Here is a 12,881-nt window from a genome sequence, read left to right on the forward strand (position 1 = left end):
AAATTCCATACCCTTCCACTGTTTGTTGCTGATGTTTCTTGGAGTTGTCTCAGCCACTTTGTTTGAAACTGTGTTGTGTAGCTATTCCTCCTATTCAAACACCTACTTCTCAAGAGAAAGAGGAGGCTCTGAAGACTCAGAAAGCTAGTGATGTTTAAAAAAATCAGAAAGTCACAAGACTGACAGGCCCTCTCCCCAAAAAGTGTAAAAGGTTGCTGGGAAGAGGTGAGTCTCAGGGCAGTGGCCTGCAAATGGGGCAGATTGTCCACACCCTGTTGACTGACTTCCCATGTACAATAACAGTTACTATGATAGTTGTGGTCTCACATTGATGGGTTTCCCTTATCACTGTGCCTAGCTTGACTTACTAAATGTGTAGGCTCCATCATCAGACTCATATAAATTTATAATTACTATGTTTGTCTTATAAATTTGCTGTCCTCATAAAAAAGTCCATCTTCATTTCCATACTTCTTTCTGTCCTATTCCATTTCAGACAGTAACTTCACTACTCCAGCTATATATACATATACAGATATTGTCAGAGTACAGCTTTTGTTTTCCTATCATTTAATATGGTCAGAAGCACATAACTGTTAATCAAGCAACAGAAAAAGCAGGACTGAGGCCTCCTGCATGATCAGCCTCCTTAGCCCTATTCACAAATTTTAACCAAAATATTCTATTCACTTACATTTAGCTTTATTGCTGAAATACATTTATCACTGCACTTGTATTCCATAGGTCTCTTGGTCTTTCTAAATTGTTACTGAAATGTAACTTACAGGGTTAAGGTTAGAGCTCAGCTCAGTGGCAGGGGCCTGCCTAGTATGTGCATAATCCCCTACTCCCCAGCAACTATATCCCCTAAAGAAGGGAAGGGAGAGGAGGAGATGGGAGGGAGGAGAGGAGGAGAGAGGGAAGAGTGAGGAAGGAAAGAGGTTGAAACAACTTCCATGATTTTTGCCTACTGAAGCACACAATTAACAATCTTTTACCATATTTAAAGAGCAGAAAGCCATCACTGTAATCTAAATTCAGAACAGATTTAATCCCATTATGTTCTTATTTCTTTCCTCTTCATTCTTCTTCTTTACGTTAATCAAATACTTTGGTTTCATTTCCCCTGAAGGCTGCTGAGTACACCAGTCTTTTCCTTGATAAAGACCACTTAGGCATTGATGGTTTTTAACACTCTAGTACAAATTAGCAACTTCAGCGTGTTCCAGAAAGAGCAGTTTTATATCTTCCCATTTTTTGTTATTTTATTATGCATTTTAACCATGGGTATTTGTTTACTATTTTTATTTATGTGTATATGTGTGTGCATGTAAGAGTTTATGTGCAGCACATGCATGCAGGTGTCTGTATCAGATGCCCTTTGTGTGCAGCTACTTCAGTGCTGGGAACTGAACCCAGGTCTTCTGCAAGACACCACTACCCTTAACCACTGAGCCATCTCTCAAACCCCCATAGCACATATATTTTAAACCCCAGGTTTCTGAAAGTGTTAGGCATACCTCAATGTACTTCTTTTGTGCTGGAATTCTGGCTCCACATCCCTAGCTACCTTGGAAATTTCCATTGTCTCTGAAACGTATTTCTTATGTAACTTAATACCTCTTATTAGAGTTAATGAATTCTAAATTAGTCATTTTTAAATGTTCCTAGTTTTGAGCTTTTAAATTTTTTGTCCCAAGAGTTGCAATACTGGTCAACTGCTCTCTGCAAACAAGACTACTTATTTTTATGCCTCTCCAAATGTTTCCTGCGGTGTCTGACTCAAATGAGAAACAATGTAAAACAAGCATTGCTTGGGTTTGTAAGTTTCTTTCCCTGCACACTTGCTATGGATTATATGTGAACTGCAAATTACCTAATATGTATTAAGTGACCAAACCGCCAATCAACACAGAACTAAAAGAAATCTGCATCACTATGTTGGAACTTTAGTACTGAACACTCTTCAACAGTGAGTTTGTCCCCGACAGGAAAGATGCTAATTCTTCCTGTGAATCTGTTGGGATGGGCACAACAGCAGGCTTTCTGACATGCTTTCCTTAACTACTGGACACAATATTCACCAAGAAACCTTTCAGTTCTCCTTTTATATTCATCTTTAAAAAAAATTATGTGTGAGTCTGTGCTTGTGGGTCAGCAAGGTCAAAGGTGGGAGTCATATCCTCTGGAGCTGGAGTCACAGATAGTTGTGAACTACAATGTATAGATAGATGCTAGGAACCGAACTGGAGTCCTCTGGAAGACCAGAACCACACTCTTAGGGGCTAAGCCATCTCCCCACCTACTCCTTTCTTGTGTTAGTACATATTTTCTTATTTAAAAGGATGTGTTTACTTCTATGTGTATGGATGTTTTGTCTGCATGTATGTGTAATTGATACCCACATACACCAGAGGGGAGTGGATGGATCCCCAGGAACTGGAGTTACAGATAGCACTTAGTCACCATGTGGATGATAGGAACTAGATTCTCTGCAAGAGCAGCTAGTGCTCTTAACTGCTGAGCCATCTCTAGCTCCTTAATACATATTTTCAAATGTCAGAATAGAGATTCCGTAGACCTCAAACCGAGGTCTCTGAAGTGTTTCCAGGAACAGGCCAAGCAATTTCAAAATGGAAAATGCAAAGTCGTAAATGAGGACACATGGACACAGCCTTCTTATTAGAGAGATTATAAATGCTAAAGCCATATCTGCCCGTGAGAATAATGGCTGTGGTGTGTATTTTTAAACTTCATGAGACTGCAAAATTCTTTCTACTGTCATTTTAAGAAAAAAAAAATTTACCATAAATTTAATTAAGCAAATGAGGCCTCAAAAGCAAGTCCAGTAATTTGCTGAATTATATAATTAGCCCAACTTTTCTCTTTATACTGCTTTGTATTAAATGACCCACATGCTTCCATTTCATCAGACCTGTCAGTCATGACTCCAGTCACCTCAGAATTCCTGGACCCTCACATGTGCAAAAAGCACTCAGAATTGTTATTCAGAAATTTACTTCCTTCTCCTCTCTTAAACTAAACCAGGCAATGGAAAATTAAGATCCTCTCAATTATTCCTGGTATAGAAGCAGGACAGTGACTTTATTGTTACTTAAATGATTCCTGAATTTGTAGAAATTTAGGAAAATATGCACACATCAAGCTCGAAATTACCAACACTTCCTCGCACAAAGCAGAAAGTATGGCAAAGTGGTTCTTGCATAAGCTTTCATGTTAGCAAATTCAAATGATGAGTCCCTAAGTTAATAACAGGCAGCTGGCTGCTGGGTGGGCAGTTCATCAGAATTACCAAGCACAATTAAATGCCAAGAGGAATCTCATTTGAGACCATTAAAAAAAACCAAGAACACAAAATGCATGGAGGGAAAAATGCAAACACTTAGGACAGACCTCATTGGATGTGATACATTTCTACAATGTGAAATCATTGTCATTTGGGGGGGACAATAGTAGACATACTTGTGTGGTGGAAGGTTTAACTGTGAGTCTCAAAGTTGGAACTGTGTACAAATTTAATGTGTTTAAAAAGAAATGATAACCAACACAAGGAAGAGAATAATCAGCCATAGATAATGATGAGTCAATTACTCAACTATTAGGAGAAAAATCCTAAGTACTAATCTTAAAGAAACTCCAGGTCCACAGTAAATATCGCCTAGACTTCATAAAAAAACACACATTCTTAAACTTCAGCTCTATATACTGTGAAGAAATGGTGTGCAGAGGTAAAAAATTACCCTATTGTTCATTTGCTAGGAAATAGCTTCATGTGAAAAGTACTTCTATACTGTAAGCACAAAAAAAATCTAAGAAAAATGTCTGAATTGAATGATTCTAATGAAATCAAATAATCTATACATTCAAGATTCAAAATCTGAAATAGTCTATAACTCTGCCACTGTGGTTAAATTTCACACTGATTGACTTCCTTATTGAGTTTGATGCTGGAGTCTGTGAACCATGTCAGTCAAATGCAGACTAATGTAGCCTTTGCTCCTGAATAGAAAAAAAAAATCTACAAATAAAAGATGCACATTTCAACCACAGACTTCCACATTTTATACATGACAATAAAATAGGTAAGGTTCCACAAATGTGTGCAGCTGAAGGCCCTTTAGGAAATTATAATCCCAGTTATTTAAATTACAGTTTCAATTCTGTGTATGATGGGAAGAAATATGTTCATATACACAGGCTTTAGACAAAACAGTGAATGATACATCCATTAGAAAAATTTCAAAGCTTTTGGCATCCTGGGCTCTTCCCTGAAGTGGTCATCTTTAGTTTTACTTAAGAGGAATGTTCCAGAAAACAGATGTAAACAGAACCCAGGCTCTCAAGAGGGTGTAAATTATAATAGACATTTGAGACTAGCAATTTCTCATACAAAGAGTTAGTGACATCATACTGCCTATAGAGCATGGATCCTCTAAGCATTTCGTGGATGTGAGGGTGGACTGGAAGAAGTCATACTGAGTATTAGGAGCTTCCCCTTTGCATTCTGAAACACACAAAAGAACACTGGATGACTGAGATGGCCACTATTAATTGTCAGCTTGACTGGATCTGGAATTACCTAGGAAACAAGTCCCCAAGATCAACTGTAAAGGGTTATGTAGATTAGCATTTGGTCCTGAAGGTAGTTATCTTGACTAGCTTAAATTGAGGTGAGAAGACTCACCCATTGTGGGTGTCACCATCCCATGGCTTAAGTTCTGGACTGAATAAGAAAGTGAGCCAAACAAGAGCATCCATCATTCTTTGCTTCCTGATTGTGGATATGGCATAACCACTCACCTTCTTTCCAGCCACCATGCCTTCTCTGCCATGATGGACTGTACCATAGACTGAGTCACAACAGACCCCTCTGCCCTTGGGGTGCATTTGTCTGATGTCTTTACATTGTAGTGAGGAATTTAACTAACAAGGCTGCTAACATCCACCTCTGCTCCAGCTCACAAGGCCTAATAAATATGTGAATTCTAGAAATATGAGCTGATAAACAATGTTTAAGCCACCACATTTCAGCAGAGGTCATCTGTTTTAAGAGAGAGAAAACTACAGCTAAAATCTGTGAATATTTGTGGTGCTGAGTAAAGTGATGGTAATGATTCAGAAGTTTTTACATTTAGTCCACAGTTTATAGTTGCTTTCTCCTGGGGCAGGGGTATATAGACATAACTATTCAGTGTGCCTCAACAGAAAAATCATAAAATGATGTGGACACACCCAGAGTGCCGCAGCTGTGATGGGCTTGTCCTATGTCTATCACAGTATTTAAGTCTCACAGCTCCACGAAGGAAATACTATTGTTTTGTCTCACTTTATAAATAAGAAGAGTACAGGGGAGAGAGATTGCTCAATGGTTTTCTTACCTCTGGGAGTGTGCTGTTTAATCTCAGCACTTGGACACTGCAAGACACAGCATCAGACTCCCTGAATTTCACCTTTTGTTCTTGCACAGGTACAAGATCATTTTTTGGTGCAATTACTTGTCTGAAATCAGTGCCTTGAGGCTCAATACATGTACTCATAAAAACTCGTTTATGGTGCTTTGAAGTTTGAAAAATGTAGTTTTAAAAACTCATGTACTGGTGAGGTTAGCTAGTAGCCTTTTGATGCACTTTTGAGTGTTCTCAGAGTACATGAGTCAAAGAGAAAGAATTTTACGAGAATACAGACAAGAATGTTAATAGTTCACATTCTACAACTCTCATTTTTCACAAAAAATAAAGAGCCAACTTACATCTGCTAGCTCTACCAACAATTAAGTTGCTGGGGTATCCCTGTCCCTTTCATTAAAAGACAAAGCATTCTTTAAAAGTAAGCAGTATTCTTATAGTTTCATATCAAATAAACTATTTTAGTAAATGGAGCCATTCAAGGCACTCCAAGAAGACCTCCAAACCAGGTGTGGTGGCTCTCATCTGTAATCTGAGAACCTAGGTGTCTGAGGCAGGAGGATCTCTGTGAGTGCCTGTTACATGAAAGTGAGATATCCTTCTCTCAGAAAATAAAGAACACTGGTGAAAATATTATGTATTCACATCCTGGAAGTTTTGTTTTCTACCTGAATTCTGAAGAATGGCCCAATAAGATCAAATCATTTCTGGGAATAAATTTGAAATGAACTCATGTAAATAGTTTTCATATTAACTCTAATTGTGTGGAGGATGAGTTTAAAAATTAAGAGAAAATTCAAAATAATAAGAAGCACTACATTCTTAACATAGTCCTCACAAAAACACTGTAATTGTTTTTCTAACCCTGAAATCATAGAGTCATTAATGGCAAAACTACATTAATTATCACTAGAGCCATGGAGACTTTATATGACATAACTTATTTCACAAATATTTAAAACATTAACATTAAATAAATGAATGATTGAAATTCAATTCACTCAAGATTCAACTCGATATTATATCTTCATACTATTTACCATATCCTAGCTTCTATTGATTTGTAAAGCATCACACATAATCTACAGTAAATCCTTAAATTCCACAGTGAGTTACACATATACCGAATTAAAATGAATAAGTGCCAAAGATATAAGCATACTTCTCTATCCAAGAACAGGCTGTATACGCAAGCTCTGGTTAATCTTCCTGGTATTTTTTTATGTCTAATTTTCATTTTTGTTGAGAACTTCATACATAAATACTGCATCTGCCTCACTTCCCCAGCTCAAGCCTATGATGTTCCCCCTCCCTCCCAATACATGACCAACTTAATCCATTTAATATTGTTGGTAATGTATCTAGAGCTGATCACTTGGGGCTAGACAACCTATGTGGGAGCCACCCTAGAGAAAATCAATTATCCCTTTATCAGCAGCCATTAGTCACCTGTAGCTCTTCATCTAGGTGTGGGACCTTATTGCCCAGCTTGTCATGTCAACTGATGCTGTCATTATGTTGGTCTTGTTCAACCGTATGGTTAAGATTTCATGGGAGCAATTTCCCTGTCATATCTTAGAGACACTATCCAGAATCAGATATCCAGGGACTCCATCCCTTACTTCTGTAATTTTCCCCTACATCTAAGGCTCAGAGCAAACATATAGTACCTTTGGTAGTCCAAATAGCAGTCAAATAGTCATATAAGTGAACATCAAAAGGGACAAGGTTCTACAGTCTTCCAGAAGCTACCATGCCAAAAGACAGAAAGAACAGGCGATGTAGAACATTTCTTTTTCCAAACACATGCTCCTAACTAGGACATACAAGTTGTATATTGTACTTATGGCATTAAACAAAAGAGAAGCCTTCACAATGAACAATCAGTACTTCAGTAAACCTCTGGAACACAATATTTCCACTATCCTGCATCACGTTTCACTGGCAGGTGTGCCCTTGGAAGCAGAATAGTTAGATTCAATTATGTGTTTAAAAATAAAATCACATAAAGAGAAGTGTATGTCAAATATTTTTAGTAAGTTTACTAAGATAAAACCAACAGCAAGAGCAAAAGTTAAACCAAGTGTTAAACTTTTTGAAACTAGAATAGCAAGTGCTGCCACTGGGTTTTTTTTCCTGAGACTTTTTTTTTTAATCAAGAAATTTTTTATTCATTTTACATACATACTAACTGTATTTTCACACAATGGCATCATCATTAAACTACTCAACTTCGTGTGGCCAATCTAGTTGGGATATCAGTGCAGGAAGGGGATGTGCTAAGATTAGCTAAGATTCCAGAAAGGAAAATCAGAGAAAAGGTAGGCAGAAATAATGAGTTCTAGGACAACCAGGTGAATTATTCCTATGTGAGAATTAAGTAAAGAGTATAAATAGCCACCTGTTTGTTTGGAGACAGGATATCACATTGTAGCCCAGGCTTTCTTGAAATTCACTATGTAGCCCCAGGTTAGGCTCAAACTCATGGCAACCTTGTACCTCAGTCTCCTGAATGCCACTTTGAAGAGGGTGCTAACTCTCCTACATCCAACATCATATTTTGTCATTACTCAAACTTGGTGATGAAGACTTCCATTCCCTCTGAAAAGAGGACAGAGCTAGGATGGCACTCTCAAGCCTCTCCTCTGAATGCTGTACTAGAGAAACACCCACAAATAGCCCTGAGGAAGAAGCAACCCACACTTGTGGGTTCAGAGACAGACAAGAACTAAGATCCCCAGGAAATCCAAGATTTGCAGAAGGAAGAGAAGGAAAGATGTTTGTGTGTGCAGAAGTCAGGAAAAACACCTGGAATAAAAATGCAGTGGACACAATGCAGCAGATGCATCCTCCTGTGGCCTCGCTGGGGTCTCTCTGTCCTCAGCATCTCCAAGCATCGTCTCTTGGTCCTCTACTGTCATGATGCTCTGAACGACAAACACTAGCTCAGATCTCTATCTCCATTTTATCACACATTGGGCTCTTTTCTCACTTTGGATGAAATAATCCAGAATGCTTTTGGCTTAGAGAGTTATTATGTGACCGGAAGAGATAATAGGCTGCTGAGTCCAAGAGACTTGGCTCCTACAAGACCAGCAGCACTTGCCAGTCGCACAACCTAACCCTGAGCTGATGATATAAATACCCCAAGGGGTAACACAGCTGTTAAAGGGGAAATTGCTATATCTGTGTTGGTAAACAGTCACCATCCAAGAGGGCTTCCTAACCTAGACCTCCCTAAGGTCCTCTATGATATGCCCCATGCACATTCTATAGGACAGTGATTCTCAACCTTCCTAATGCTGTGTGACCTTTTATGTTGTGGTAGCCCTCAACCATAAAAATTATTGCTACTTCATAACTGTAATGTTGCTACTGTTACAAATCATAATGTAAACATCTATGTTTTCCTATGGTCTTAGGTAACCCCTGTGAAAGGGTTATTCAACTCCCCCAAGTGCTTGTAACTCACAGGTTGAGAACAACTGCTATAGGAGCTTCCTACTATACTCTCAATCCTAGTTATGTTCAATCCCAGGCAACCATGTGGGGCTTTGTAAGATGCGGATCCAACTCCTCACACAGATGTCTACATTACCTGGGGTAGAAATGTTCTGGTTAGAGAACAATTCAAAACTAAATTCAACTAAGTAAAAGCACTTCAGAAAGGGATCCAGAATTCTAACAATAAAATATGACAAGCTCTAATCCCTAAATAGTATTTTAAATTGTTTCCTCTGGGCATGGGATATTCAGAGCTTGCCTAGTTCAATCTCTTAGATACAACTTTTTCCAAAGTTAAGTTTAGAAAGAGCATGGGGGCCTTACCTTGTTGGAGGAGGGAATGGGGGCAGTGGGTTGGCAGAGGCTGAGGGGCAGGAGGATGGAAGAGAGGGGAATCTGTGGTTGGTATGTAAAATGAATTAAAAATTTCTTAATAAAAAAAGAAAAAGAAAAGAAAAAAGTAGCTTTGCAATATATAAAATTTTGGACATTGTTCTGCAAGCAAAGGCAGTGGCTGTTTGGTTGTTGTTGGTTTTGTTTTGTTTTAAGACAAATTCAAATTTCAAAACTGGTATGCTTCTATGATACTAAAAGCCACAAAAGGTGAAATTCCAGATAGAAACCACTGTTTCAAAAGAGAAACTACATTTTTTTCATAACTTAACCCCACTCCAAGAGAATGGCAGACCTTGCTAAAAGATAGATAGATACAGATAGATAGATAGATAGATAGATAGATAGATAGATAGATAGATAGATAGATAAAACTTCACACCTGTTGATATGGGAAATTTGTACTTGGTAGTCACCAAAAGTGATTTTAAAGTAATATAAAACATGTAACATGTTTGGAGGTTGGTAAAACAGCTTTCCTTGGAGCAGTGATTATTCTCTTCCACATTTAGTCATTATGTTAATACTTTTTTTCTTCAACATACTTATTTCCTCTGGATGTACATATTGTAGTGAAATTGTTGGATCATGTGATAATTCTACTTCTAATATTTGAGGCACCTTCAAACTATCTCCCACAATCATCATGGTAACTTTTATTCCTATCAACAAGGTGCAAACAGATCCCCTCACAGCATGTCTTGATTTTTAAAACAATTAAATTTTTTATTGAAAAGCAAAATTCTGGGAGATGTATGCATGAAAATCAGGCTAACACTCATGTTCTGACATGTGCCCAAAAAGAAAACTAAGAAACAGAATCATCCTTGGTAGACTTTAGTTGTGTTTTCCTTCTTATTCCCAAAGAATTTCAGACAAACAGGATTTTCAGGAGAATTACAAGAACCATAAATGGCTTATCCATATTGTTCACACATACATCCTGTATGTGAAAATTTAATTTATAATTAATTTAAAAAACTAATTAATGTTGTAAGATGTGTTTAAAAACCTTAGGGCTAAAAAGGTTAATGTTAGCACATAGCTGATTAGTCATCATATGAAACTTTGTGACAATATTTTTTTATCTCTTTATTTATCCGGACTGAAAGAGTTTTGGCAATAACAACAAATGGTCAATAATGGCAAGGGAAGTCCCAGATGAATTCCTGGAAGCAAATAGTTTATTAGACTATGAAGTACTAGGGTAACTGGTGGGGTGTGGGGTGGCCATTCCTCCTACTGATTATGTACAAACTTTAATGAACTGATTAAGAGCATGTACTATCACCCCTACCCCTGCAAACAAAACAAACAAACAAAAAAAAAAAACAGCAATCCTGTGTCTCCTGGAAAAATAATTAAAATAACCCAATAGGCTTTCAAAGAAAAATATCATCATGAGGATACAGAATAGGAATTTTAATTTTCAGAAGATGGTTTGCTGTTTGCAAAATTACAATTTGCTGAAGCTGTCCTGCTGTAATTTTGTTATTTAAAACACAGAATGGTGCCATGAAATTGTATCCGTTACAAAGATGCTTAGGACATGTCACTTGGAGAAGGACATTTGAAGATGAGACAGAGGTCAATGACAAACAGCCAGGCATAAAGCTAGCAGTCAGATGGTGACATGGGAACATGTAAGGAGACACACAAGCACCCACAAAACACACATATGAGCATGAAGCAAATGGAGGTTGAATTATTTTTATAGATGTCTTTAAGACATTATAGGCCTGATAGATAAGTAGGAAATCAAACATAAGGAAGCCACATATAGAAGCCACTGACTGAGCAAAAAATATTTCACAATACCCAGGCAGGCAAACATTCACATACATACAACTAAGTTCAGTAAAAGACCACCCATCTACACAAGTGAGTACTTACCCCTTCTGACTTCTCCATCGTGTTGGCCAGCATCTCCTGCAGGGCACGTACCGACAAGGACTGCTCCAGCACAAAGGTACAGATGGACAGGTCCGGGGGGACATTCTATGTGGAAAGAGAAGGAACCATCAGGGTAACATCCTCCTCAAGCATGCAGTCAGTTGAACTTGTAAAGCTCCATTTTCCTTCCTACCTGTGACCTCTCACCAAAATCTTCACATGTAGGATGCATTGTGCTTACATTACATGGTTAACACTTATAAGTCTGTGAATGCATATATATATACATGCTTGCATGTGTGCTGGTGCAGGAGTAGGTATGTGCTCGTGTGTATGGAGGCCATAGGTCAACAAAGATCATTCCTCTGATGCTATCTACTTTTAAAAAGTTATTTGTAAACAGAATCACTTTATTCTAACCAACTCACATATGGAAACATGATGCAGCAGCTGATTTAGGGCAGTCACTCAAACACTTGCCCAGTTCTAAACTCCATATACCCCAGTGAACTTCTATGCTGTTCAAGTGGTCTTTAAGAGGCCATGGAGCTTCATTCAGGGTTTCACACTTTCGCTATCAATTTTTTATTTTGTATATTTTTAAATGTTTCCTGATAGTTTAATATTTTTATAAATTTAATTCAATTTAAAAGTTGAATTCACTTATCCACCATAAAAAAGAAAAAACTATGACAAAGTTAACAGTGATAACAAAAAAAATCAGCTTTCGACTCTTTCAAGTATTATTTTTACTTTACGTTTTTATTTTATGTTTTGCCTGCACCTATGTGTATGCATCATGTGTGTGCCCAGTATCCTCAGAGGTCAGAAAAGGACATGTGATCCCCTGGAACTGGAGTTAAGGATGGTTGTGAGCTGCCAGGTGCCAGGAACCAAGCCCAAGTCCTCTGCAAGAACAGCAAGTGCTCTTACCTGCTGAGCTATCTCTCAAGGGCCCCCTCCCACACATACACCCCTTTTCTTTATTGAGACAAGGTCTCTCTTTGGCCTGCAGTTCTCCAAGTAGTTTAAGCTGGCTGAGTGTGAGCCCCACGGATCCTCCTGTCTCTGCCTCCCCAGCACTGGGATGACAAGTGTGTACCACCACGTCTGGCTCATTTTCACATGGGTTCCAGGGGATAGAACTCAGGTCCTCTGCACAGCAAGCACCAGCAGATGAAAGGCACCTCCCCAGCCTCCACTTTAGGAGATGACAACTACCCCCACCCCCACTCCAGCAGATGACAGCTATCCCCCCACCCCCACTCCAGCAGATGGCAGCTATCCCCCCACCCCCACTCCAGCAGATGGCAGCTATCCCCCCACCTTCACTCCAGCAGATCACAGCTATCCCCCCACCCTCACTCCAGCAGATCACAGCTACCCCCCAACCCCCATCTAAGACACTTTGAACAAACAATATCTGTTCCTCGTGGAGCATCTACTCAGACACATGACCCTTGGAGCTTTGTCTATACTGGCGATGTCCCATGGCCAGGGTTCCTATATTAACAGTGATTTTGACAAGACAAAAGAGAAGTTAAGCTACTTTTCCAAAGCCGCGGAATCACAAAATGTTTACAGCTGGTTTTAGAACCCAGGCTTCTCCAGCTCTCAATGATTCATTTCTAACCTAACAAGCAGCCTGACGATTACAGAAATATT

General features: G+C 38.7%; 1 protein-coding gene across 1 annotated transcript in view; it reads right to left on the reverse strand.

Moving 5' to 3' along the window:
- Ryr2 (ryanodine receptor 2) overlaps positions 1-12,881 on the reverse strand; it is a 581,527-nt gene that overhangs the window by 358,928 nt on the left and 209,718 nt on the right. The window contains exon 3 of the mRNA XM_076572926.1: positions 11,217-11,321. Within this exon, the coding sequence (XP_076429041.1) occupies positions 11,217-11,321 (105 nt within the window). The remainder of the gene's footprint in view (positions 1-11,216; positions 11,322-12,881) is intronic.

The sequence above is a fragment of the Peromyscus maniculatus genome, chromosome 5 (assembly GCF_049852395.1).
Source record: "Peromyscus maniculatus bairdii isolate BWxNUB_F1_BW_parent chromosome 5, HU_Pman_BW_mat_3.1, whole genome shotgun sequence".
NCBI classification, from domain to species: domain Eukaryota; kingdom Metazoa; phylum Chordata; class Mammalia; order Rodentia; family Cricetidae; genus Peromyscus; species Peromyscus maniculatus.